Source organism: Anarrhichthys ocellatus, unplaced genomic scaffold, assembly GCF_004355925.1.
Source record: "Anarrhichthys ocellatus isolate YVR2014 unplaced genomic scaffold, GSC_Weel_1.0 scaffold90, whole genome shotgun sequence".
In the NCBI taxonomy this organism is placed as follows: domain Eukaryota; kingdom Metazoa; phylum Chordata; class Actinopteri; order Perciformes; family Anarhichadidae; genus Anarrhichthys; species Anarrhichthys ocellatus.
The window spans coordinates 805,661-830,109 of record NW_022280120.1 but is presented as its reverse complement, the minus strand read 5'-3'; the positions used below and the strand labels follow the sequence as shown (position 1 = coordinate 830,109).

The following is a 24,449-nucleotide window of genomic DNA, read 5'->3' as shown; positions in this document are numbered from 1 at the left end:
TTATGCACAGTGTTGTTCACATACACCCATTTCCTGTTGCCGTGAGTGCCGATGCCTAATCATAGCTGCTGACTCATTACAAAGCCCAGACTGGGAAAAGGTGTGTGGGACACAAACCAGCCAATGCCCTCTTCACCTGGCTGATCTGATTGGCAGCAGAGATCTACTTAATGGGTATTTGGCAGCATGTGCACCTGAGTCACACACACAGGTGCTGTCTGGGTGAGGTTACAAGGTGATACAGGGTGCAATTAATGCGAGTGAGTGTGTGCAGGACGACGTGATTTATTGAAAAGTATGTGTGTGTAAGCATGAACAAGCAGAAAGGAAGTAGTGTAACATTTGGCAGCATTTTATATGAGGCCCATGTCGACAAGGCATTAAATACATACTTATAATCACTGTCATTTTTTTATTTTTCCAGGATGATAATGTATTATAAACCTCGCAGTTTTTTTATTATTCATTAAAATGTGATTATAAGTGTTCATTGTTTGCTTTAAGTGAAGTAAAGATACATTTACAACATTTTGTGTGTTGTTCTTGCATAGATTTACCATTTTATTGACTTTACGTAAAGCAAACAATGAGTAACTTATAATCACATTACGATGTATTATAACACATGTTATAATGCATTATAAAAAGATCATAATATATTACTACTATGGGAATTATAATACAGTATGATCCTTGAAAAAAATAACATCAGTGAGTGACCAGCAGTTATGAAGAATTATACTTTACCATATCATTTTAAATGTTTTATAGTGTGTTATGATTATTGTAATACAGCATTATTATTATTTATGAGTGCTTATAACTATGCTATAAGCAGATTATAACACTTATAAGTATGTATATAATGTGAAGCAAGCAGTCAGTCGCCGTTAACAGAAACGATAGCAATGCTGTTGATTGCTAACTCGAGAGTTTCTGACCACCTACTGGAAAAAGTAATGGAACCTCAGGACTCTACTCCGACCTCATGAAGATGAATGTACAGGTTCATCCCTGTACATTCTTTTCCAGAAAACTTTCTTCAGCAGAGAGAAACTATGATGTGGGTAACCGTGAACTACTGGCTATCAAGCCATCCCTGGAGGAACGTGACCTGAGGAACTGAGAACGAGGTCAGGCGTGGGTGCAGGTACCTGAGGGCTTCCCACTGAACCGCCTTTTTATCCCCGAGCCACTTCGGTCTCAGGTCATCCAATGGGGACACTCTTCGAAACTTATGTCATCCGGGTAGCGGTCGGAGTTTCATCCGTCAACGGTTCTGGTGGCCAGTTATAAGTAAACAGGTGAAAGAATATATTGCTAGTTGCCCATCGGAAAGGGCAACTAGATAACAAGATAAAGCGGCTGTGGATGGGAGCAGCAGAAAAACATATTTTAGCCACCTAATAAAATGCCCACATGAAAATTCATAAAGTGTATGCTACATTAGAATATTTTCACCGTTTAACCTTGTGATCAGAAAGCCCTTTACGATTGTGGAACTGAAGCAATTGTATTGCTGTCTTCAAAGGCACAGAAACAGTCATTTAACCTTGCGGAACACATGAGTTGTTGGTCTTCTGCTGTCTTCATTGGCTAGTTTGTTTGTGTTGTGTTATCGTTATCTGAACTGATATTGCGTCCACAGCAGCACATTGCTTAGTGCTCCATTATACACACACCTATGTCAGGTCACATGAGAAATTAGCATTTTGACGCTAACACATGCATTGCTCGACCAAAAGGTGAATGTTCCGATTTAATACAACTTTAATACAACTTCAAATAATTAACAAAAATAAATGAAATAATAACGGACCCAACCTTTAGTTATCATGATCGGCCCCATTACTCTTAGTAATGGATTTGATTTGGTTGTAACTGCCTGCGATGGTGGCTTTGCAGATCTTTTGTGACTGGTTCAGTAATTGCTGCGGCTCTTGTTTCCATGTGGGAGATATAGCTGAAATTCCTGAGAGTCCTGGAATTCTTACTCGGAGGCTTACGTGAGCAGTATTTCCTACTCAGCTTGTAATTACTCTTGATAACACGATAGAACATAAACGTTAGCTTGCACTCTACCTACACTATTACTACATTTACTTTTTTATGTATTACTCAAAACTAAAGATAAAATAGTCAATGACAGTTAATTTTTTTTATTCAAATTCAGACTTTTTTGAGTGTACACATGTGGTTCTCAGCTTTTAACTGTTGTTATAAATCTGTAGCAGAGCAAATTCCAACTAGCATGTGTTTGTTCAGCTAAAGCTCGATGATGAGCTTCCCTTCATCGTCGCTGCTGCTGGTGTCTTCTGTGTGGTCCTGGCAGCTTTGCACGGGCCTCACTCCACTGGTCAGACACTCGGGCGGCTGGAAGCCATTGAGCTGGCTGGACAAGAAAAAAGACTGGTATTTGTTGTAGTCATTTGGTGCCTCGTCCTTGGTGTCAGTATAATCATCAGGTTCTGGGAATTGAAAAGGCTCTGATGGCGGTGCGGCAATATTATCCAGCACATCGTTGTTTGATGCGAGGGTTTCCCCCGTCGATCTAGCAGCAGCTCTACTGACTTGAACAGAATAAGAATCAGGCGAGACACTTGGGCTCTTGTGACTGCCTATTGTCAATTTATAATCTGTATGTCCTTGCTGCACAGGACTGATGTTACTCCGCTTTCTGTCCTGGTGTGGAAATGCTTGCGTTTGCTGAGTGCCGGACTTACTTTGCGTGAAAGCATTTTGTGTCTCTACTAATTGGGCCCGCACTTTGATACGCTGACTCGAACTAGATTCATATGAGACCTGTTGGTTATGGTTGCTGCTGTTTTCCCAGTGTTGTTGCGAGAAACAAAAGTTGTTCATATCCAACGGGAGCTGTGGAGAATTGAAAAGTCCGGTCTGACCGCCGCTGGCCATTGAATTAAGGTCGCTCAGAGCTTGCTGAGGGCTCCGTGGAGGGTATTCAGACATTCCTGAGTGCGTCTGGGAAAGATGCTGAAGATGTTGCTGAGACAGCCAAGAGTGTTTGAAGGGATCCGCCTTGACCGCTCTGTCTTCTTCCTGTTAATAAGACAAGAATTTTACCATCATACTGCCACAATAATACAGCCATTGTCCCCCCTCTACTGAACCCTTCGCATTAGCTTCCTGCATTGCTCAAATACCACCAAGCTTAATGTGTCCAGCGAGTTATCAATAATGATAAAAACAAACATCACAGAGAAACTGATGCTCTTCTCCTGTTCCTGATGTGGTGATATATAAAATGATGCTATGTTTGAATTACTGGGATTTTGTTCATTGGAATTCTTGAGCAAATTTAGATTTGAAAATTATTAGCTTTGTATATTACTAGTAAATATATGTTTTTTTTTTTTTTTTATATAATTGAACGATTTGGCTGTATCTCCGTGGCCCACTAGATTGGGCTCTAAGGACCACCAGTGGTTGAGAATAACTGCTCTATTAGAGGATCTGAGGTCCAAAATGTTGTACATTTTAAAATTACATTTTAAAAGGTTAGTCTTTCTAGATGGGTCCGGTGAGTTGGCCCCCGGTTGATAGTCACACCGGGAACAGCACGGCCCGTCCCTTCCTGCTGGGAGAGAGGACACAGCGACCGCTAATGCTGCGTTCGCACTTCAAGCGAAGCCCCGCGACATGAATCTACAAACAGATGGAAGTTAAGCTGGTCTCAACTTTTTTTCAGAACTCCAGTGACGCTGGGAAGCGACCATTGGCGACCATTGGATGGAACAGGATGAAACAAAAACATATATGTTTTTGTTTCATCCTGTTCCATTGCCAATGCGGAAGTGTCTTTCACTTGCATTTCCTCAAATGGCCAGCAGGGAGAAGAAGTCAGATGGTGTAGAAGTCTATGGAAAGATTACCCTACTTCTCTCGTCATTTATTACCTCAGTAAACATTGTAAACATGAGTTTATGGTCTCAATCTCTAGTTTCAAGTCTCCTTCAATACAGCATGATGTTCATTTAGTAAATTATGGTCCATTTAGAGTCAAACAGACCATAAAGCAGGGTTTGCTTTAGGGCGGGTGTAACTGTCAAAGAGACATGTGTAATTGGGTATTCTATTGAGTTTATACGGTACCGTATGTGGTGCCTCAAGGTATCGTATTTCGTCATGTAACGTCGTAAAGTAACGGGCCACACCCAGAGTTGGCGTGGGCATTGTGGGTCGTTTGCTGGCACAGAAGCAGAGAGGAGTGAATGACCCCAGATTAAATTGATTCTGCACGTGGTCCAAGAGGTGCACACGGTAAAGTGTTAAGTTGTACATATATTCGTGTGTATTGTTGTTGACCTGCATTTACGTTTACATGTGTTGCATTTGTTGAGATTGTAGTTTATGTCATTATTAATGTGCTAATATGTGCTAGCAACGTGTGCTAGCAAATGTCTGTTTGGCAATGGACATTTGCCTGAGAGACTCCAGGAAGAGCTTGCAATTTATCTAAAAATGTTTATGTTTTGTTTGTAGTTTTCACGGTGTCTGAGGTAGAGAGAGAGAGAGAGAGAGAGAGAGAGAGAGAGAGAGAGAGAGAGAACGCGGCAAATAAAATTCATCAAAGACATCAGTACGAAGCGTCGCCAGTTGTTGGACCAGTGTAGCTACAGCGGGTCTACCTTGTGATTGAAAAGTCACTACCAGAGCTCCAACACCATCCCTGAACAAATTGTTCAAACTGTACCGGGTCTACCTAGGCTGTGGTTACTCATCATGATTAGGACTGATAAGGGTTCAACACGTTAAACGCACAAGCTTAGACATTACAGGTTCTACGTACCGTAATACTTGGCTTTGACCTGAGAGTTCCCCACTATTCCAGCGCCTATGTAACTGCTGTCAGCTGTCCAAATTTTCTTTTGTCATAATAGATTGCAGATGTTTTCAACTTTGGCAAAAAGGCTCATGAAGCCTCATGATTTATACCTCGTTTGCCACCGCCTGTGGTTTCAGTGAAATACATCTCTGTCAAGCATATTTATTTTGTTGTGTAAATCTTTTCTCTTTCTCGACGCACGTCTTGGGGACCATATATTTATCGTGCTGCAACTATTTCATGAGAAAAAAAACAGAACAATTCCGGCTTGGTTGCCTCTTGGGCAAATATCTTAAAAAAAAAAAAAAACCATTTCAGAAACAAACGCATCACGGCTAAAACCTAAAACAGTCTGAATATATCTGGCTGCGGGGGGACTTGTGGAGAGTTTTAGAGTTTAAAAATAATTAAAAACAAAAAAAATAGAAAGAAAACTGGATGGAAAAGAGTCCTGTACAGGACATGTTGAGACATTCCTGTGCAATTTCACTTTTGCCTGTGTGTAGTTTGGAGTGTGTATACTCACATGTGAGAGGGTTGGTGTGTGTGTTACCAGTAGTGAGGATCTAAGTTGACATGTTTGTGATTGGGCTGTACATCTTTTTAATGTGTGGAATGTATAAACATGCATCCAGTGAGCATTGAATGGATTAATTCGATCTCACCTCTGACATATCTGTTAAAGGCGTGTATGTGCAGGTGAACTCGGCCTTGTCCCGCCTTCCCGGCACCCAGTCGGCCTCGCCTCCTCCGTTCTCGTCCTCCCCCTCCACGCGCTGCAGGTTTGTCCTCCAGGCCTCTTGGCTCGGCTTTGGCCTCCCGTCTGTGCCGTCTGTGCCGTCTGTGCAGTCTGTGCCGTTTGTGCTGTCTGGCCGCCCGGGGGTCCCTCCACGTCCCAGTGTCTCCTTCTGGGCCGCACATCCCTCCATAAGTCCTCGGGGAAGGAAAGAAACAACAGTTGTTTTCTTTAGAGCGGCGAGTCCACAGTGTCAATGCTTATCAGTCAGTTTGAACTAAAATGGAGATTACGCGGTTTATGTCAAAACCCTGCGTATAGAAACCGGTGGTTACATTGACGTTTGGGATAAAAGCCTAACCAAATAAATCATCACGATAAATTTAATTATAATAATGAATGTATTATTCTTGTCATTTTAACATTGATATTACCGGGCCTTCGACCAAACTAAAAGAAAGCAGTGCATATTCATGCCATTCACATGGAGCAATGTGGATATCATGTGTCGTGTTTATGGAAAACAAATCTACTCTACTTCAGTAGCTCTTACATACAACAAACTTTCCAGCTGTCCATCTATATTCTAAAGGTTTTTACAGACGGGTTTATTCATATATTATTCATAGACTAGAGACTAATAGATTTATACATTGATTACAACATTCTATTCCGAAAAAACATGGTCTCAATTGATTAATTTATGATTTAACTCCCTCTGCAAAAAGCTTTGACTCTAATATGAATGAATTGTTAAACTGGCTTTGTCCTACGATCAGATTCATGTTATGGAAATGTATGGAAATTGGTACATATTTTATAAGAGAATGTCTCATTTGCATACAAAACATAAATCTTGTAAACTTCCCTATTGTAAATATTCACCTGGGCTTTCGGGACAACCATAAACTTAGATTGTTGTATCTGAGGCAGAGGGAGGAGGTTTTCTGTGCTCCCCACAACGACCTTTTAACTTTGTTATTCTCTGTAGTCTTTCATTTAAAGAGAGGGTCGAATGACACAGTCAAATACTGCAAGACCCCACAGTTCTCTGAGAAAGTCTGGGGGCAGCCCACATGTCACAGTAACAAGGACAGTAATGAGCCAAATTAAAGCCACGTGCACTGAGAGTTGTCCTCAGGATTTCATTCTGCAAATGGAGAGATTTTTAAGCAAAATGTCATTTGTCTATTATTAAAATTCCCCATAGTGCGTTTAATTTCCCGACCTCCACATCAAGTTTTGGTAATTCTGCAGTACACATAACTGGGTTAAGACGAGGCCTCCATGCTGCAAAACCATTGATCACATGCTGCCACCTTGTGGGTAAAACTGCTTCCTGACTTGACTTCCTGACTTGCAAATCCAGTGCAGTCTGCACACAAGTATTAGATCAGACACATTGATGTTGTGTTTTCTCTCTTCATTTGAGGCTGTTCACATCCGCACCAGATGAACAGTATTTGTAATCCTTTTTACACCTCAATGTTTTGAGCAAATTATGATCAAACATTTATTTTTTTTGCTTTTGATTTACTTGAGGCCATGAGGCAAAAATGGGCCACGGCCCCTGAAGAGACCTCCACCACAACCTTCTCTCTGTACATTGTATCCTCTCACTCTCAAATAGAATAGAACTGTAGGAATATGCACCATGTCAACACCATATAAACATAATGAAGATATTAAAACTTGTCACGAAACATTTTGAAATTACAGAAGACGTCATTAAAGCTGGGATTGGTAATGATGAGAAACTAGCAAGAGTTTGCTACATTTGAAAAATGATCTGACCTGTAAACTCAGCCCAGTGTTGCCGACTCTTTTCCAATAAAAGTAGCTAGCAGCACTAGCTCCAAAGGTTTTTAAATCCAACCAGAAATCGCCATGTCGGCAACACTGACAGCACGTCCCTTCAGGCCTCCCTCCATAGACACTCACCCAAAATTGTCATAATGAAGGTAAACAACCAACATGGCTACTGTTAGTACTCATAGCTGTCAAGCTGTCAGCTTGTTGTAGGCAGGTATGTCTAGGCCCAAATACAATGATTGGATGGGTTTAGTCCTGCAAAAGCCACAGAAACAGGGTTTTTTAATCAGAGCATTTGGTTGATTGATTGCCATCGGGATGTAAAGAGAATTTATTTGTAAAGCGTTTTTGAAGAAGATTGCCAACCCTTGCTTCAAAGACCCATATTACCATACAAGGAGAGTGAACCCGGGACTTTAGGGACCTTTGGGGGCCTGTAGACCTTGCTTATTGCCCTCAGTCTGGTCTTCAGCAGTGGAACACACCATCGTTGGAATGAGGTCTTACTCTCTGTTTAGGGTTATATTTCTACATTGTCGCAGAATCTGGGGACTGTACAAAAAAGTCCTGAACTTTTCACCTAATATGGATGTGAACACTATCAAACAACCCTAAAGTCAACTATTTACCTTCATAGTCAATTATAAAATTAATAAGCACAAAGGTGCTCAATTCGATATTCAAAGCATTGATACAGCAGGAATATGGATATGCTCCGAATTTTGTATTGAGCACCTTTAAATCCAATATTCTGGTTTACAAATTGACAAATCCATGCACTGCACTGTACATCATTCACATTATACCCAATATGAATACTTAATACAATCAAAATAGTCATATGTACCTGCAGTATGGCTCTGAATACTTGTAAGCACAGCTGAAGTGTCTTTGGGTCTTTCTACCTGGATGTTAGAAGACACTGACATAAACTGAGCGAGTTGTTTTTCTGAATGGGTTGAGCTGATTACATCCTGAGTCACTTCCTGTAAAGGGGCCGAATCGTCTGAAGGTCCCACCCTGTCACATCCCATGTTTGCATGTTTAGATGAATCCGGAGCCTCTGATAATGTAGTTTCCATTAGATTAGTGCAGTAGATGGACATGTGTGGGTTCAACTGTCTGAAAAAATTGCATTTATTGATGGAAAATGAAGACACTGACCCAGGAGGTTCATCAACACATGAAGCACCGGAGGCCTGAACGAGTGCAACCTGCAGAGGGGGGTAGGTTTCCCCGCTTTCTGGCCTGCTGCTTTTGCATGCAGAGGCTTCGCCTGTTGCTCTCATTGTTCCTACACAACATGGAGCTGCTTGATTTTGAAGTTTGCTTTCTTTGCCCAGTCTTTCACTATTATACTGATTTACTGTGCTCGGAGAGAGAGGGGTCTCGCTGAACTTGTGTTGGCCAGAGAGAGTTTGAGAGATTAATCCACCTTGGCTGACCCTCCTGTTCGGCAAAAGTTGCTCCTCAGCACAACGGTTCAGAGAAAGGGTTTGCTCCTGCTCATAGGTTTGGCTCCTTCCTGACTCTAAACCTTTAAGCGAAGCAGCAGTTGACATAACATCACCCGTACAGCTCTGAGTCACAGTGACCGTGTTTACATGACCGTGTTTGTGTGGGCGTGTAGATCCAGCTGATTCTGTAGCCTGAGTGGAATCATGGAGTTCGGTCAGGTGGAGAATTGGCTCTACCGTCCCAAATTGTGCAGACAGCGGAGGTTTTATTCTCTTTTGGTCAAGTGTGAGTGAAGACTCACTTTGGTACAACCCCTGTTGATGTCCTGGCTGTTGATGGCCCCTTCCATCATTACTACTTTCAATTGCAACAGAGCTTTGCATGGTGTTCTGGATTCCTTCCACGTCACGCCTCTGCGAGACGACACTACCTGCTTGCCTCTCGATCTGGGGTTCAATGAGAGCCAGCTGCTCATCAGATATGATCTGAAAGCAGATCTGGAGGTCTGCCGTGTGAACGTGAAACACGTTCTGGGCATCTGGCTGCATCTGGTCAAACGGTACAATGTGATAAGGTACGACTGGGGTGATGTGTGCGCTGTTTAAAGGGTCTGATGCTGGCGAGAGTTGTGTGCGCGGGTTTGGATTAGGTTGACCTTGTGCAAAAGCCGTAGTGACAGCCGCAGGTGACGGATTGTTTGCTGTGGCAATGGTAGGTGCAACAGGGAAGTGCGGAACCGTGGGTGAAACAGGTAATTGCAAAGGCTCTGAGCCCGCTCCAGATTGCGAGAGCTTTAATGAAGTGCTGCATAATCCTGCTCTATCATTTTGCAGGCAGGTTGTGGTTATTGTGGTTGCTGAAAATTGCCTGTGCACGACAGCACAACAAGATGTTGCATCTGGATTAAGTCTTGGCGTTTCAGCCCGACAAAGGGTCGTGGCTGTGCAAGGCGAGGGGTGCTGGTCTTGTGTGGAACTGAAAGCATTTGCCTTTTTAATATCACAAGTCAACGGTGAGGTGACGGGAATGTCAAATTTCTTTTCGCAAGTTTTGAGCGAGAGTGAGGTTATCTCTGTGAGAGGAGATGACAGAGCAGAGGTGATAGTGCGACCACCAGTTCCTGGCAGTTTATCCACAGCACGTGGAGAAGTATTTGAATCCGGTTCAGCGGCATTAGGTAACTTTAGCTGATACTTGGGCAGAAAGCTGGCCTTGGCAGGCGAGCAGCTGACAGACGGTGTATTTGCATTGATTATGCACGTTGGGAAGAGAGCTGCTGTGAGCTGAGTATGTTTCTGATTTTTCTGGAGGTTGATGTAACTGAGTTTTGTATCCTGCTGTGGCGCACTGCCAGTGACAGAGGGACGGGGATGGGTCGGTGTGTTTGGATTGGTTTCCATCTCCAGAGGGAAAATTATTTTCTCATCAGTTTTCTGTTTTTTCCTGTCTGAGGGAACATGGGCTCCACACAGCTGCAAGGTGGAGTCAGTATGTTTTTCTCCATAAACAGTTCTCCTTGCTTCTGCTCTGCTCATGCTGTCTGTTTGGTGGCTAACCAATGATCCAACTGAAGATAATGGCAGCACTGACAAAGACAGGTTTCTCTGAAGTGGAGTCTTGAGAGAGCTGCATGATGTGTGAAGCTGGCCAGCTTTGACATTCAAATCCACAGCAGAGAGGGATAGTTTGGCAGGAGGGCAGCCTGGTTGGCACGCTGTTGCACTGCTGCTTGAGAAGTTCATTGTTATTGCCGTCTCCTTCTGAACTGCTGATGACCTTTTCGGCAGGCCCCGAACAACCTCGTGCTCTGGGTTTGCCGGACATTTCCTGCCTTTGCTGACACCATCATCGCCGTTCTTCTCGGCATTGTAGAGTTTCTTAAATGTCCCTCCCCCGTACATATACCACTTGTCGTAGGCAAACTTTTGTGTTTTCTTCCTCCGGAACTTTCTGTTGCTTGGCTCTCCACAAATGTCACTGCCATCCCCTTCGCAGCTGAGGCTGCTGGCGCACGCCTCCTCCACAGATGAATTTGCAAAGAGACCGTCTGTTGCGTGGTTGCCATCTACGGCTGCCTGCCGGACCAATGGGCGGTGGGCGGATGAATGTTGGTTTACAGGCTTCATTGCGAAACCTGTTGGATTGATCTGGCCAGAGCTTCCCCTCCGGGCAAGTGTTACATAATCGCTCTGAAAGGAAGAGGTTGGGCTGCTCCTCTCATGCTGCAGGAGGGTAACACTGAAAGGGAGGGAGTTGCTGCGGGTTAAGGGGGCATGCTCCATGGTGTTGGATCGCTGAGTGGGCACAGAGCTGTAGAATTCGGGGTTCCTGCTTCTTTGTAACCCAACATTGGGAGCCTTACCGATCCTCATATCAAAATGAAAGGAGTCCTTGTACGTGTACGGCATGGGGAGGTCAATGCTACCCTGCTTTGACAGAACTGTCTTCCGCGGCCTTACATGCTCTAGCTGTTTGTCCTCCACAACAGCTGTATTCTCTGAAATCAGCTTAGATATGCGCTCCTCCAGCGTCTTCTGCTCCTGCTGCCTTGCAGTGCATCTAGGTTCTTGTCCACCTTGGCCTGGACCGGAAGGTGTTTGTGGGTTGGTGGTTTCTGAAAGATGCTCCTTGGTAGATTCGGTGAGGGAATCCATACTGTGGTCGTGTAAAACGCTGCCGGGGCTCGGGTAGTGGTCACTGCTCTCGCTGAAGCCTGAGTCTGTGCTCTCGTGGCTCTGCGATTTCCCTCGGGAAACAGAGCTCTCCCACTGCTTGGAGAACAGAGTGGCTTCTTGCCTCTGAAGGGGAAGATGTCGACCGGCAGTCAACGGAGGTTTTTCGTTTTCCATCCTCTGTTTTTGTACTTCCTTCACCTTTGCTTCCATCTCATTTACTTCCGTCCTCTGACCTGCAAGGGTCAACGCATTCTGCTCACTCACAGAACCTTGTGACTTTACAGAATAGACCTTTGCAGTACTGGCTGGACAGGTGATCTCATCAGTAGGTAGTGTGGCTTCCTTGTCCATGCTGCCCGAATCCTCGCTGCGCTCATCCAAAGACAAACTGGAGGTACAGGTCTCTCTGGAGCCGGACATGCTGTCCAGGCTGCTCGGCTCTGATTCAGACGAGAGGCGGGCATGAGCCTGTGTACGCTTATGTTTATAGAGGTTGCTCTGAGTCTTGAAAGAAACTCCACAAGTGATGCAGGGATAAGGCCGCTCCCCGGTGTGGCAGCGGAGATGCTTCTCCAGCACGCTGGGCTTCATACAGTCCCGTCCACAGTGAGGACACACGTGCTTTCCGGCCGACTTGGGTCTGACTGCAGGAAGAGCAGCTGCCAGACTCAGTCCCGGCTGAGACTGCAATCCACCAGCAATATGGAGTGTCAGGAAGGGGAGCGTCTCCTTGGAGTAAAGCGGCGGCATTGCCAGATGGAGTGTGGCTGGCTCCCGGGCGGTCGCTGGAGGCACGAGGGGGTAAGGCTGCGCTGGTAGAGCGGGCACCGTGTGGATGTAAACAGCTGTCAGCGGGGCCTGGATGTCCATCCTTTTCTCTGTCTGCGCTGCGACAGAGCTGATGTGCACTGGAGCACTCACCAATCCCGGCTTGCCAGTCTCCATGGTAACCCTGCTGCTGTCGTGATGTACCAGTGCCAGGTCTCTAATTACCTGTAAGATAGGAACAGTTTGCATTAGACCTCTGCTTTGCCTCAGATCAAACAGGGCCGATCCATCTATTTTAAGCGGGGATGTTTTACAGGTCTTGCTCTTAACCCAGTGGAACAGAAAAAAAGGAGCATGCACTGAAGCTGTTCATGATGACAGATATGCAGTACCCTTTTGGGCAGATGGCTACTTAATACAGTCTGGATGTCTTGCATGTTGATCAAATCCAGGGAGATATGGTTTGCAATGACTCTACAGCACGACAATAAATGATATATCTTAAAAGCCTCTCAGAGAAAAGCAGTGAATCTCTGCTATGTGTCAAGAGCAGGTGGTGAGGAATACAACTCTGAAGATATGGTGCAGGCAGTGGAAATACACACACATGGATGGAATTGTGTATAAAGAGTGGAGAGAAACGGGGAATGATGTAGGAGAGTGACTCACATCAGGGAGTAAGAGCAGATGTATTCGTATCAGAGGCTTTTATCTCCCAAAATGAAATGTGTCTGCTGACATTAGCGGTTGCCTCTGTCACCAGGCTGCGCAAATGAAATGGCACACCCTTGATGTTCACAGTGGCATGTGGCAGCTTTGTCTCCCGTCAGAATCGTAAAGTGAAAAGAGGAAACAGCCTGTATTATTTCAAGCAAATTTCATTTCCTGTTGCTGTGATGCTGCTTGTCCATGTATGTTCTACTTGATTTTGCAGAATTCACCCACAGAGGAGCAATTTGTACGGTGCTTTGCTAGTTGTGCAGCAAAGAGCACTAGCGACTTTTTGTGGTGCCGTGAACTGAGGAAAAGTTTGTCTCTGTTCATGTTTGAGTAAAAACGAGGAGCAATGTGAGTGTATTTCTCAAGAATTATCAACTTAAGAACTACCCTCTTACTGTAATGTGCTTTCACTTCCTTTCAGATATGTTATTATGTCATATTGTCACACATGCTGCAACTCCATAAAGACATAGGACTGTAGTGTGGACCTTTTAATAGAAATGCACTGATCTGACTTTTTTAGTTCCGATAGCGAAACCTGAGCTTTTGGTAAAACACTGATACCGAGCACAGATCCGATACCTGTGTTTAGTTAAGAAGCTGTATCGCTTTCCTTACTTTGCAAAATAAAATGTAACAAATAAATACTTTGATATAAAGTTACTCATTGTTTTTTATTGTTAAAATGATAAATGGCACTAGCAACTTGGTAAAATATCTTGAAATTAACAATTCAAGTGTAAACCTTTTTGATGCAGCCCCAACTTGGTCAAAAATAAATTCCAGTATATATTGTATAGTATATAAACAAGGAAATGAACTGAATAGATCAGCCCCATTGTCATGATACCCTATCCAGCTGTTTGAGGCACTATCGGCCCGATATCGGTATCATCCCTACTTTTTAATTAGTCAAAGGGATGTTTTATTTTACAAGCACTTGGGTTTAAAAAAGGTCAAACTGTACAGAAAACCTGCTTGTAGTAAGAACAAGCATCGGCAAAAATTGGTGGAGTGAAAATGTAAACATGGGGAAGACGAGGGGATGTTTGAGAAGAGGAAATTGGTGTTGTCATCACAGATTGTAAGAATAACAGAACGAGGATTCAGAACATTCCCAAAGTAAGATACAACAGAACACTGTATCAAACCATCCTACAGAAGCCACTTACCTTTCCTACTTTGTACTTCACTCAGCAACAATCGTCCAGCTGAGAAAGCCTCCTCCACTGAACAGCCCTGTCCTCGGTGCACGTTTCAATCTGTTCTGTCATCCGGGCAAGTGCGTTCCTCCTCAATCCCTCACAGCTCTTTCACGTGAACTGTTTCTTGTTGAGGAAGCGGAACAAATGCAAATGAGAGAGAAGATGCACTATGAAAGTGACGAGGCAGAGGGGAGGAGAGGGAGGGAGAAGGGCTGGCTGGCTGGGTGGGTGTGTAGCTGTCAAACAAAGACTTCCGGAGGAAAAGTTGAAAACATAAATTAGACAGAGAGATCAGCATACATGGAAGGATTTCAGGCTAATACAGAGTGTTGGTGCAGAAGTGAATGCAACTGTTGGAAGAGGAAGTGCAGTGACAGAGGCGAGCTTACCTACAGCACTCACGCTGGCTGACTGACTGACTTCACCATCAACAGTTCGAGGCTCACTTATATAGGCCTACTTGCTCCCCCACCTACCTACTTCCACCCACACACTGTATTTCATACACCCACAAGGACCAGGGTGCAGCAAATCTAATGTTGATGCACTGCTCTCACTCTCTCAGGCGGAGAACAAATGGATGAGTTGTGAGTGGCTGGAGTGAATTTCCCACCTCCAACCACAGCCCCCAGTACAGCATGTATCATTCTGCAGAGGGTACACCAGTTCACACCACACATGCTTATACAGTAGTGTGGTTTTTCTGACATCATAACATCTTACTGCGAATTCGGTGCAGATAAGAAACAGAAAACCGATTTTATTGCTCCGTTTCAAACTCAGGAATCTACAAATCCTGAGGAATCCAGATCATGGTTATTCTTGGCAGCAGTTTTCTTCAACCTGTTGCTGGTAAACACAATGTCAACAGACCGATCATTGCTATTTTTTTATTAACAGCTCACGGTGGCAAAAAAAGAGAAATGCAACACATCATTTCTCACGTACACATACTTTTTGTCCACATAGTCAGGCCACCTAATGGCCAATGTAAGTGCCAGTGACACCCTTGGGATATCAGTATGTGTCTCTCTGGACAGCATGAGTGGTACATTACACATTTTATGTGGACTCATGTGGCCCGTTATAGATAGCATTATGCTGTTGGTATAACTACACCGTGACTGCGTTGGATAACATTTTTAAACCTGTATTAATTGATATTTTTGACACTTGGTGGCAGCACAACAAGATGTAAACATACAATTCATACTTTAATATATCTGTATACAACAATGACATATTATCACCGTACAAAGTTGATACGGCTAATGTGTTAGCAAACATTTGCCAGCTCACTTCCAGCAGGTACGAAGTAACGTTCTCCACTGACTCCTGAAACTCATCAGTAGCTGCAATCTTAATTTTGCTATTTGTATGCTGTTGGTTTTAAGTCTGTTTGGTCTTTTATGTGAACGTTTTTATGCTGCACTCGTGGCTATGAAAGAGATTTTAAACCTCAATGAGAAATAGTCCTGGAAAAATAATGATAAAAAAAAAAAAAAAAAAACTAAATTAGAATTATAGAAAATGAGGCAAACAGCGCGCTGCCGGTTCTAACGGTCCCTCCACCTCACTTGCTCCATAGATGGTCAAGCTAACTAGCCAGCCCTCTCTTCCTGGCTCTGATTGGTTGCAAATGCCAACTGCTGAACCTTTTAATACAAAACGATTGGCTATAGCTGCTTTAAGTTCATTTCATTTTATTTTAAATGTGAATACATGAAAAAGTCCAAAGATAGTCCTACTCTCAATGTATCGCTCTACGCTCTAATGTAAGTGATGTTTTCAAAGCTGGGATCTTTTAAGAACAGTATGTCATCGTGTGGGATCCACTGTGCAATCATCAGATGACATCTGCTGAAACAAAACAAATAGTTTTTATATCATTCCGCTGCTGCTGACTCTAGCTGGTCTCCAAGGCAACTGCAGGCCCGATCCAGAGCATGCTTTGTGTTGACATGGTAACAAGACACCTCCTACCACGCATGTTTTCTCCCACAGCTCACAGTCCTGCAGGGTGGAGGCATAGTTTCAGGCATGATGGTGGAGACTGACTCAGATAAAATGTTTTCTCAATCACAGTATGTGTATAGTCTCTAAGGATTCACACAGATGTCCTCTCCAAAACAGTCAGCAGGCGTTTAATGTTGTTGATATTTTGGCCTTGTTACTCCGGTTACTAAGATAACGGGGGTTGAGTCCAGTTTTACAGCTGATGCTCTGCAGTGACCAGAGAGCAAGACAATGCTTTATTCTACTCCTCCTGGTCTCTCAGAAGCCTCTGAACCGTTTGTTGCAGTTATTTAGACATTTATCCATGTGGATAAATTGGTTGGTGTATTTTATTTTTTGCGATGAAGTAAAGAGACATGTCGACATGATCCCTGTAGTCACAAATAGGCCTACATCTCAAACGATGCTCAAAAAGCTCATGGGATCATGCAAGAACAACTAAAGCACATCTTTAGTCACGTGGGACAAACACTTCCTCGCCCTTAACTCTCAAAATATGACTTCATTTTGTGAGGACTGTGAAGTTGCCTGAGTCTACACACTTGCACATGAAATGACAGATGTGTCGTTTGCATAGGCCCATCTCTCTAACAGGCTAAGCCGCCATCATCCATCTGCATGTGTTACACTCCATTTCGTTCTTCTTTTGCCAGCACATGAAGCGATGAGCCACATTGCAGGAAGTGGCAACTGAGAGACTGCGTGTGGGTGGGTGCTGAATTGCTGGAGGCCTATATCCACTCATATGTTCACTTGTGCCTTTTCAGCGGATGAAGAATATCAGTCTCATGCCCCACTTTTGTCTTCAGCACCACCAGTAATAAAACCTGCCAAGCTGCCAAGCACAGTGTGTGTACCTGTCAGTGGTAAACCATAATAACTGTCTCTGTTTTACTCTCTGACACAGCCTTAGCTGCTGTGTTCAGCACAAGGCATCTTCAATCATACAACTGTCAAGCAAACACTGCAATTATGACAACAAAGCTGCGCTCAATCCTGAGCAGAAGCTCACAGCTTCTCTTTCTTGATGTCTGTGAGATGCTGTACTTGTGCCCCCTCTGCTGGGCCTTATAGAAAGGATGTACGGTATGTGTTAGAAATCAGGTACGGGAAGCAAAGCATATCAACACATTCAAGGCCAGGCTGACTAACAGTTATTTTATATCGTCCTTTAATCTGTTGTTGTTGTTAGACTATAAAATGTCAGAAACAGGAGAGAAATTCTCATCATAGTTTCCAAGATGAAGAAGATGACCTCTTTATACTACTTTTTTTTGCCTGAGCAACACTCATTTTTTTATTATTTGAAACAGTGACAACCAGCTAATTTTTCTCAGTTTAGATGCTGGAAAACACCAAATATTTATCTTTTTTGTTGGAAAAATATCCTCCTCCTGTTTTAGCACTGGGCCCAATTATGAGCTAACTTAATTGTGGCTATTGTTTTTGCATGAACAGGTAAAGAAAGAACGAAAGAAAGAAAGAAGGGACAGGTTTTTGAGTGTTTTGGCCTGCACTAAAGGCATGTTGCATTCATGTCCCTGTTAAATGCACCACATGGTAGCCTAAACTATTTTTTTAGCTGAATGACAAAAAAGGCAGTTATATCAACGGAATATTTATTTTGTTAATATTTTGTTTCAGAAACAGACCGTTACGTGGGGTCAAACGAAGATGACGAATCTGAAAGTGTGTTGTTTTATTTACATTTATAAATAGTCATCGCGTGGCCACCGTTTTTCTCTCCCTAAACGTCTCATTTTACAGTTTAAGGTGTTAACCGTTACACTAAAAAGCCATCCTCCTTGCCCCTTTCACAATGAAAGTATTACACCGATATGTAAAGAATAAACGTGCACTTTGAATCTGAAAATTCCGTTTACCAAGAAGGCAACCTCGGTCTGGAGAGCCTTTCAGTTCTGTGACGTAGGACGTCAATGCGTACTGCGCAACGCACGTTTGTGTCCAGGAGCGCCATTGGAAGTTTGAAGAGGGTTAGATGTTTTTATGTTTCAAGTTGCAATATTCAGCTCATGTCCTTAAATGTCACATAACGCCGTCGTTGCATAGTACAGGCGTCTAGCTGGTTGGGGGTTCAAATCCGCCCGTGTACTTCTGTCGTTTTTGCTCTGTCGAGACTGTAGCCACTAAGCTAACATTAGCACAAGTTCCATTCATTTGTTGTAGCTGTCCCAGCTAACGGTGTATGTTTATAAACAGCTAGCTAGTTTGGTACAATACTGCATTAGATAACACTGCCGTCTTGTAAAACAGAGATAACTTAACAGCGGCTAACGTAGTCAGAAGATGAATGGTTGACATTGTGTCTTTATTTTAGCCGGCTACGTTGTCCCCATTGAAGGGGCACCTTCTAGTCACACGGACCCATCATGTATCGTTCCAAACCAACCCTGAAGGACCGACAGCACCTGTACAAGCTCATCATAAGCCAGCTGCTCTACGACGGATACACCAGCATCGCCAACAGTCTCATCACTGAGGTCAAACCACCTAATGTAGTGTCGCCCTCTGAGCAGCTGATGCAGCTGGCAAAGACAGGTACGACTAGTTCCCTCCACGTCTTGCATGTTAGAGTGATGTGATGGTTCAGGAGGCCCTAACTGTGCAATTTCCAACCTTTTTTTCAGGGATGGAGAACGACGACACTGCAGTTCAATATGCCATCGGGCGCTCGGACACAGTGGCGCCGGGCGTGGGCATTGATATGGAGTTTGATGCCGATGTCCAGTCCATGTCCCCGGAGGCGTCGGAGTATGAGACCTGCTACGTAACATCGCACAAGGGCCCGTGCCGCGTCGCCTCATACAGCCGAGACGGCCAGCTGATCGCCACTGGCTCTGCCGACGCGTCCATCAAGATCCTGGACACCGAACGCATGCTGGCCAAGAGTGCTATGCCTATTGAGGCGAGGCAGATTTAAACATCAGAGCACACTGCACCATTTTCTAATCCAGAAGGGTGATGTTTACTGTTTTCTTGTGTGTGTGTGTCTTTACATTTCAGGTGATGATGAATGAGACAGCGCAGCAAAACATGGAGAATCACCCCGTGATCCGGACACTGTATGACCACGTAGACGAGGTCACCTGCCTCGCCTTCCATCCCACTGAACAGATTCTAGCCTCTGGCTCAAGAGATTACACCCTCAAGCTGTTTGACTACTCAAAGCCCTCTGCAAAAAGAGCATTTAAATACATACAGGTCAGATTTTGTACACAATATGTCTCAGGTTTTCCACTTAGGTTCTGGGAAAACAACAATTGTTCTGTTGAAACGGGAGATGCTGAGTTACATAGAAAATGGCAGAGCTAACGGAAACAAGGCTGGGAAATTGCAACATTTTAATTTCTTGAGTCTATGACGACTACTGTAATTCTCTTGTAATCCAATACTCTCTTCATCCGTTTCACAAACAGGAAGCCGAAATGCTGCGTTCGATCTCCTTCCACCCATCGGGCGACTTCCTGCTGGTGGGAACGCAGCACCCCACCCTCCGCCTCTACGACGTCAACACCTTCCAGTGCTTCGTGTCCTGCAACCCGCTGGACCAGCACACGGACACCATCAGCGGCGTCGGCTACAACCCCAGCGCCAACAGCTACGTCAGCTGCAGCAAGGACGGCAGCATCAAGCTGTGGGACGGCGTCTCCAACCGCTGCGTGACCACCTTCGACAAGGCCCACGACGGAGCCGAGGTGTGCTCCGCCATCTTCTCCAAGAACTCCAAGTACATCCTGTCCAGTGGCAAAGACTCCGTGGTCAAACTGTGGGAGATCTCCACGGGCCGGACACTGGTCAAGTACACAGGTAAGGAGGATGCCTTTCGCCGCAACCACAGTGAGACGTGTCGCATGTTGCTTTATATATTCAAAGGGGAAATTCTGCACCTTTTTTACATCGATGTCCAAACAGCGTTGATGCTCAGTGTTGTTCATTGAAGCAATACTTTCCTCAGTTTGTGCTATATTGACCGGGAAAGCTGAGTTCTCCAGCTCACGGAGGTGTGACGGCTGCGCCTACATGTACCAGGATGCATTGCGGGCAAGCATAGTGAAGCCGAGTGGCACCCTCGGTAATATAAAACAAAAACACAGAGGTTCTGTAGTCCGACCCAGCGTGAAACAAGACGGCAACGACTCTTCATCATTTACCACATTACAACTGCAGCTTCCCTCCTTCCGTTTTCACCTTTCACAATAAGAGCCCAACTTGTTTTCGCTGAGATGCAACTCAACAGTTTACTTTTGGCACCTGTCACTGGTGGCGGTAAACTCTGGCCAGAATAAATAGGCCTGAATGTCTGAGTCAGCCAAAACACTGTAAAATGTATCCATAACATCCTCTGCACTCATATTTTGGGAGGCCATTTTCAGCATCTACGTCACTCTCACGTCAAATGACTGCTGGATTCAGCGAGAACACGAGATATCGCAACAGGAGGAGATATCGCAACAGGAGAAGCTCTCCGGGTTGATATGACAACGCACTGAGCAAGTCTTTGCTTCAATCAACACTGAATGAACATCGAGAACACATGCTCTGCTAACATGCTAGGGGAATTTACAGAAATCAACCTCATGTTTTTTTTACTTAATGTGTGATCTATTCCTTTTCATCCAATTCAATTAGTATCTTAGTTTGTGATCCAATATATAATACCAACATGTTTACAAAACTATTATATACTGTAATTTAAAGCTGGTTTGATATGATTCAATTTGGCTTTGTTCATGTTCCGCTCAATTAAGAAGAGTTTTGACTAAAAGTAAGTAGAAGAAATGATATTGCCTTACTTTTGTTCCAAGTACTCAAGTGAGCCGTCATACCAGCAGTAACAAAACAATCAGACACACGGGGTAACTGTAACTTCTGCCTCCAGGGTCGGTGTCATCCATCTAAATGTGGTGATTTCATTACATTAACAAATTGGCTCATTGGCCTCGTAACAAATAGTGTTTTACAGCTTCAGTTCAGATGTCGAGTTCTGTTCATCCTGAAAGAGGCTCAGTGTACAAAATACAAACAGATCCTTTACTAGTCCTTCACACCTTCACGTGGCTGAGAGCAACAACCTTGTTCACCGTCCAAACGCTGCACATGTGCTACTGAAACCCAACATGTCTGCTGTGTGGACAGAACCTCGACAGGAGCAGAGCTAGTTAACGTTAGCTGTTAGCACCGTCCTGCGGAGCTAACGTTAACGGAGGATGCATTGGATGTCATTATGATACGTTCATGCTCTATTCAATGAAATCATTTTAAAAAAGCTTTATAAAATGATAGTGTTATCAAGATGTGTTGAGATGGAATCCTGTAAAATGCAGTTGTTGGTGAGAGACTTGGAACAAGTCCAGTTTAAAGGATGTTTTCACAGCAATATAAAATGGATATTAGTGAGGTCATTATGAGCCGTTCAACACGAGCGATAAGGAGCTTATAATGCGTCATTAAAACTACTAATACCAAGATATTTAAATGAAAATACAATCATTCATTTCTTAATCATTAGTATGCAAATAACCACTGTTATGTCAAAGACAGTAAAAAGATAACCTTTAGAATTGTTGACGTCAACACTGTCTTTAGGGCCATTTGAAATTATTTTTTGGGAATTTGGTGAAAAAAGTTAGTTTTGTTTCCATAACAACAACATCTTGACCACATATCACCCTGTCACGACTAGCATTGCCCCTTTGCTTTTTATCTTCTATATGGGCTGCTGTTTATTTCTCATTATTTCATTTCCACAAATCCAACCCGTCACACTGACCACATTATCAGGAGGTTGCAGCGTCAGCAGTTATTCATAGAATCAAAGCGTGCTAATAATCAGTGACCGATGCGTCATCTTCTCAATTATCAGCAGTCACTTGTTGCAGTGACAGTGACGTGTCATTCCTTCTTAGTGTGAATCAACACAATGTCAAACAAACGAACACACACACGCTGCTTGTTTAATATCTTTTTTAAATGTACCTGTTTACTAATATTATAGTAGCGTCATGATGTTTGTGTGGCCGGTGATGGAAGACATTGCTCATGTTAGAAATGTTTGCAAATTCATTAGACCGAAAAAAAATATTAACATAAATATTCAGAGACATAAAAAAAAAAAAATAGGCAGGAGGAGAGCTAGTTAACATTAGCTGTGAGCAGCATAGTCCTGCGTGGCTAAATGACGGAGCTAACCGCTAACGTTAACAGAGGTGGCATTGAGTTACATTACGATGCATTCAAGCTCTATTCAGTAAAAATGACTATTGGCGGAAGGTAAATTCTAAGCTTACCATGATGCGTTCAAATGTAATCTTGTAAAACTCGCGAACGGTCAAATATTGTTGAATGTGAACGACTTGATTAAACTGATGTGAACGTGTCCCGTCTGTTTTAGGGGCGGGGCTGAGCGGCCGTCAGATGCATCGCACGCAGGGCGTGTTCAACCACACGGAGGACTACGTGCTGCTGCCGGACGAGCGCACCATCAGCCTGTGCTGCTGGGACTCCCGCACAGCCGAGAGGAAGAACCTGCTGTCTCTAGGCCACAACAACATTGTGCGCTGCATCGTCCACTCGCCCACCAACCCCGGCTTCATGACCTGCAGCGACGACTTCAGGGCCCGCTTCTGGTACCGCCGCACCACCACGGACTGAGGCTGCCCTCCTCCTCTCCACTCTCACTCCATCGCCACTCGTCCGAGAACCTAACAGGATGCTGGACTCTCTGTGAACTCGCCACTTCCTTCTGATCTGTGGTGACTTTCATTTGTGATTTGCAGTGGAACTTCTTGGGCAGCACTTAAAGGGTAACTTCTATATTTTTCAATTTCAAAATTTGTTGCCCCCTCAGTCACGTAGGCCGTGGTTTCACTTTTCGGCGCAACTTCTGTGATTGAATGGGCGTATGAGTCTCCACACGACCTGACTGATTGGATATATTCGTGGTCAAAGGAGCGGCTGTAAAACAGGGGAACGCATCTCGTTTCCTAAAAATTGTTCACGGTAAAAGTCCTCCGTAATTTAGTTTAAATTGAAAGCTTTTATTTTGAACTGTTGGGTTCTCAGGACTCGGACAGCAGGTGTCGGCTCTGTTCTCTTCGAGATGAAGATGATGGAGACGTTTTGATAACTTGTCTGGATTGTGTCCACACCTCACGGGGGAACTCAACTCGAGCCAGACCGCCTCGCTCTGCGGTCTGGCTGATGTCACCACGGCCTGAGACACAACAACATGGCAAAACAGGTTGAAAAATACTGACGTTACCCTTTAAGAAGAGGAGTTGCATCTTCTTAAGAGCAAAGCAGCATTTCTTTACATCTTTTGTCTTTTTGATAATCACACTTTGAGAATGAACCTGAAAGACCTTTTTAAAACTCTGCTCGGATACTTCAACTCTTTTCAGATTTCTCAGCTGTATGTTATCTTCGACAACTGAGTTGTGTTGTTGTCTTTTCTTCCCCACTTTTCTATTTTGTCTGCGTCCTTTGTTGTAATTCAGTAATTTTTAATAAACAATTAAAAGGAACAAGCCTTTTCTGTGAATGTGATGGTGAAAAGTCCCCTTTGAGAGCTCCTGAACCACAGCCACGGTAATATCCTGTCCTATTTTAAGAGCACAGTTGGTGCTGCAACAAGCGAGCAACCTGCAGGGAGCACACATGGGCGATGATGCGTCACACACACACACACGCACGCACACACACGCACACACACACGCACGTACTTGTGGTAATAGTTTCTGTCCGGCTTAGACTCTGAATCAGAAATGTACGTTGCACATACGAGGAATTTGTCTTGGTGATTGTGCAACAGTAAAACACAGTGCAATAGTATGACACATAGAAAATATGAAAATGTACAATATAATATGGTAAACAAATAAGAGTATGTTAAAACAAGAATATAAAGTGTCACGTGTATATTAAAAGAGAAATTCATAAACCTAGAAGTCTCCCCCCTCCCTAAAAGTCCCCTGCCATATAAATTTGTCACACATTTGGAGGAATGTGTCCGATTTATTAGAAAATAGGAAGTAAATATGACAAGATGACATAAATTCCCTCAGTTAGTTAGAAAAGTAGACTAGCAGTGAGTGATGTACTTCTGCTTTTTAAGGGAGATGGTGGTGGGGGGGGGGGGGCACCAAGAGTGGGAATGAAGCGGGGGGGGGAAAAAAGAGAAGAAAAACATTGGG

The 24,449-nt window shown here is 43.9% G+C and overlaps 2 protein-coding genes across 4 annotated transcripts; one reads left to right on the top strand and one right to left on the bottom strand.

Moving 5' to 3' along the window:
• Positions 1 to 469: 469 nt before the first annotated feature.
• Positions 470 to 14,630, bottom strand: znf831 (zinc finger protein 831). Of its 3 annotated transcripts, XM_031875399.1 has the most exons (5): positions 14,610 to 14,630; positions 14,188 to 14,470; positions 8,242 to 12,520; positions 5,512 to 5,780; positions 470 to 3,060 (listed from the first exon to the last, which is right to left on the bottom strand). In XM_031875399.1, the coding sequence occupies exons 3-5, from the start codon at positions 12,470 to 12,472 to the stop codon at positions 2,266 to 2,268; spliced, it is 5,295 nt and encodes a 1,764-aa protein (XP_031731259.1). In that variant the 5' UTR covers positions 12,473 to 12,520; positions 14,188 to 14,470; positions 14,610 to 14,630; the 3' UTR covers positions 470 to 2,265. The 3 variants fall into 3 exon arrangements, with proteins under 3 accessions (XP_031731259.1, XP_031731258.1, XP_031731260.1); XM_031875398.1 differs by having other exon boundaries at positions 14,188 to 14,624; XM_031875400.1 differs by lacking the exons at positions 14,188 to 14,470; positions 14,610 to 14,630 and adding an exon at positions 12,965 to 14,173.
• Positions 14,631 to 17,080: 2,450 nt separating this feature from the next.
• cstf1 (cleavage stimulation factor, 3' pre-RNA, subunit 1) lies at positions 17,081 to 23,796 on the top strand. The gene is made up of 6 exons (XM_031875366.1): positions 17,081 to 18,230; positions 18,575 to 18,795; positions 18,885 to 19,162; positions 19,261 to 19,458; positions 19,674 to 20,064; positions 22,649 to 23,796. Exons 2-6 carry the CDS (start codon positions 18,627 to 18,629, stop codon positions 22,906 to 22,908), a joined length of 1,296 nt encoding a protein of 431 aa, XP_031731226.1. The 5' UTR covers positions 17,081 to 18,230; positions 18,575 to 18,626; the 3' UTR covers positions 22,909 to 23,796.
• The last annotated feature ends 653 nt before the right edge of the window (positions 23,797 to 24,449 follow it).

Bases quoted from the DNA above. Each gene is read 5' to 3' on its own strand.
- znf831 (XM_031875399.1), bottom strand. From the start codon at position 12,472: ATGGAGACTGGCAAGCCGGGATTGGTGAGTGCTCCAGTGCACATCAGC. The intron at 5,781-8,241 runs GTACATATGACT...TCCTTCCCCGAG, and splicing joins TATTCAGAGCCATACTGCAG to GACTTATGGAGGGATGTGCG. The intron at 3,061-5,511 runs GTGAGATCGAAT...TCTTATTAACAG, and splicing joins CTTTAACAGATATGTCAGAG to GAAGAAGACAGAGCGGTCAA.
- cstf1 (XM_031875366.1), top strand. From the start codon at position 18,627: ATGTATCGTTCCAAACCAACCCTGAAGGACCGACAGCACCTGTACAAG. The intron at 18,796-18,884 runs GTACGACTAGTT...CCTTTTTTTCAG, and splicing joins GATGCAGCTGGCAAAGACAG to GGATGGAGAACGACGACACT. The intron at 19,459-19,673 runs GTCAGATTTTGT...TTTCACAAACAG, and splicing joins GAGCATTTAAATACATACAG to GAAGCCGAAATGCTGCGTTC.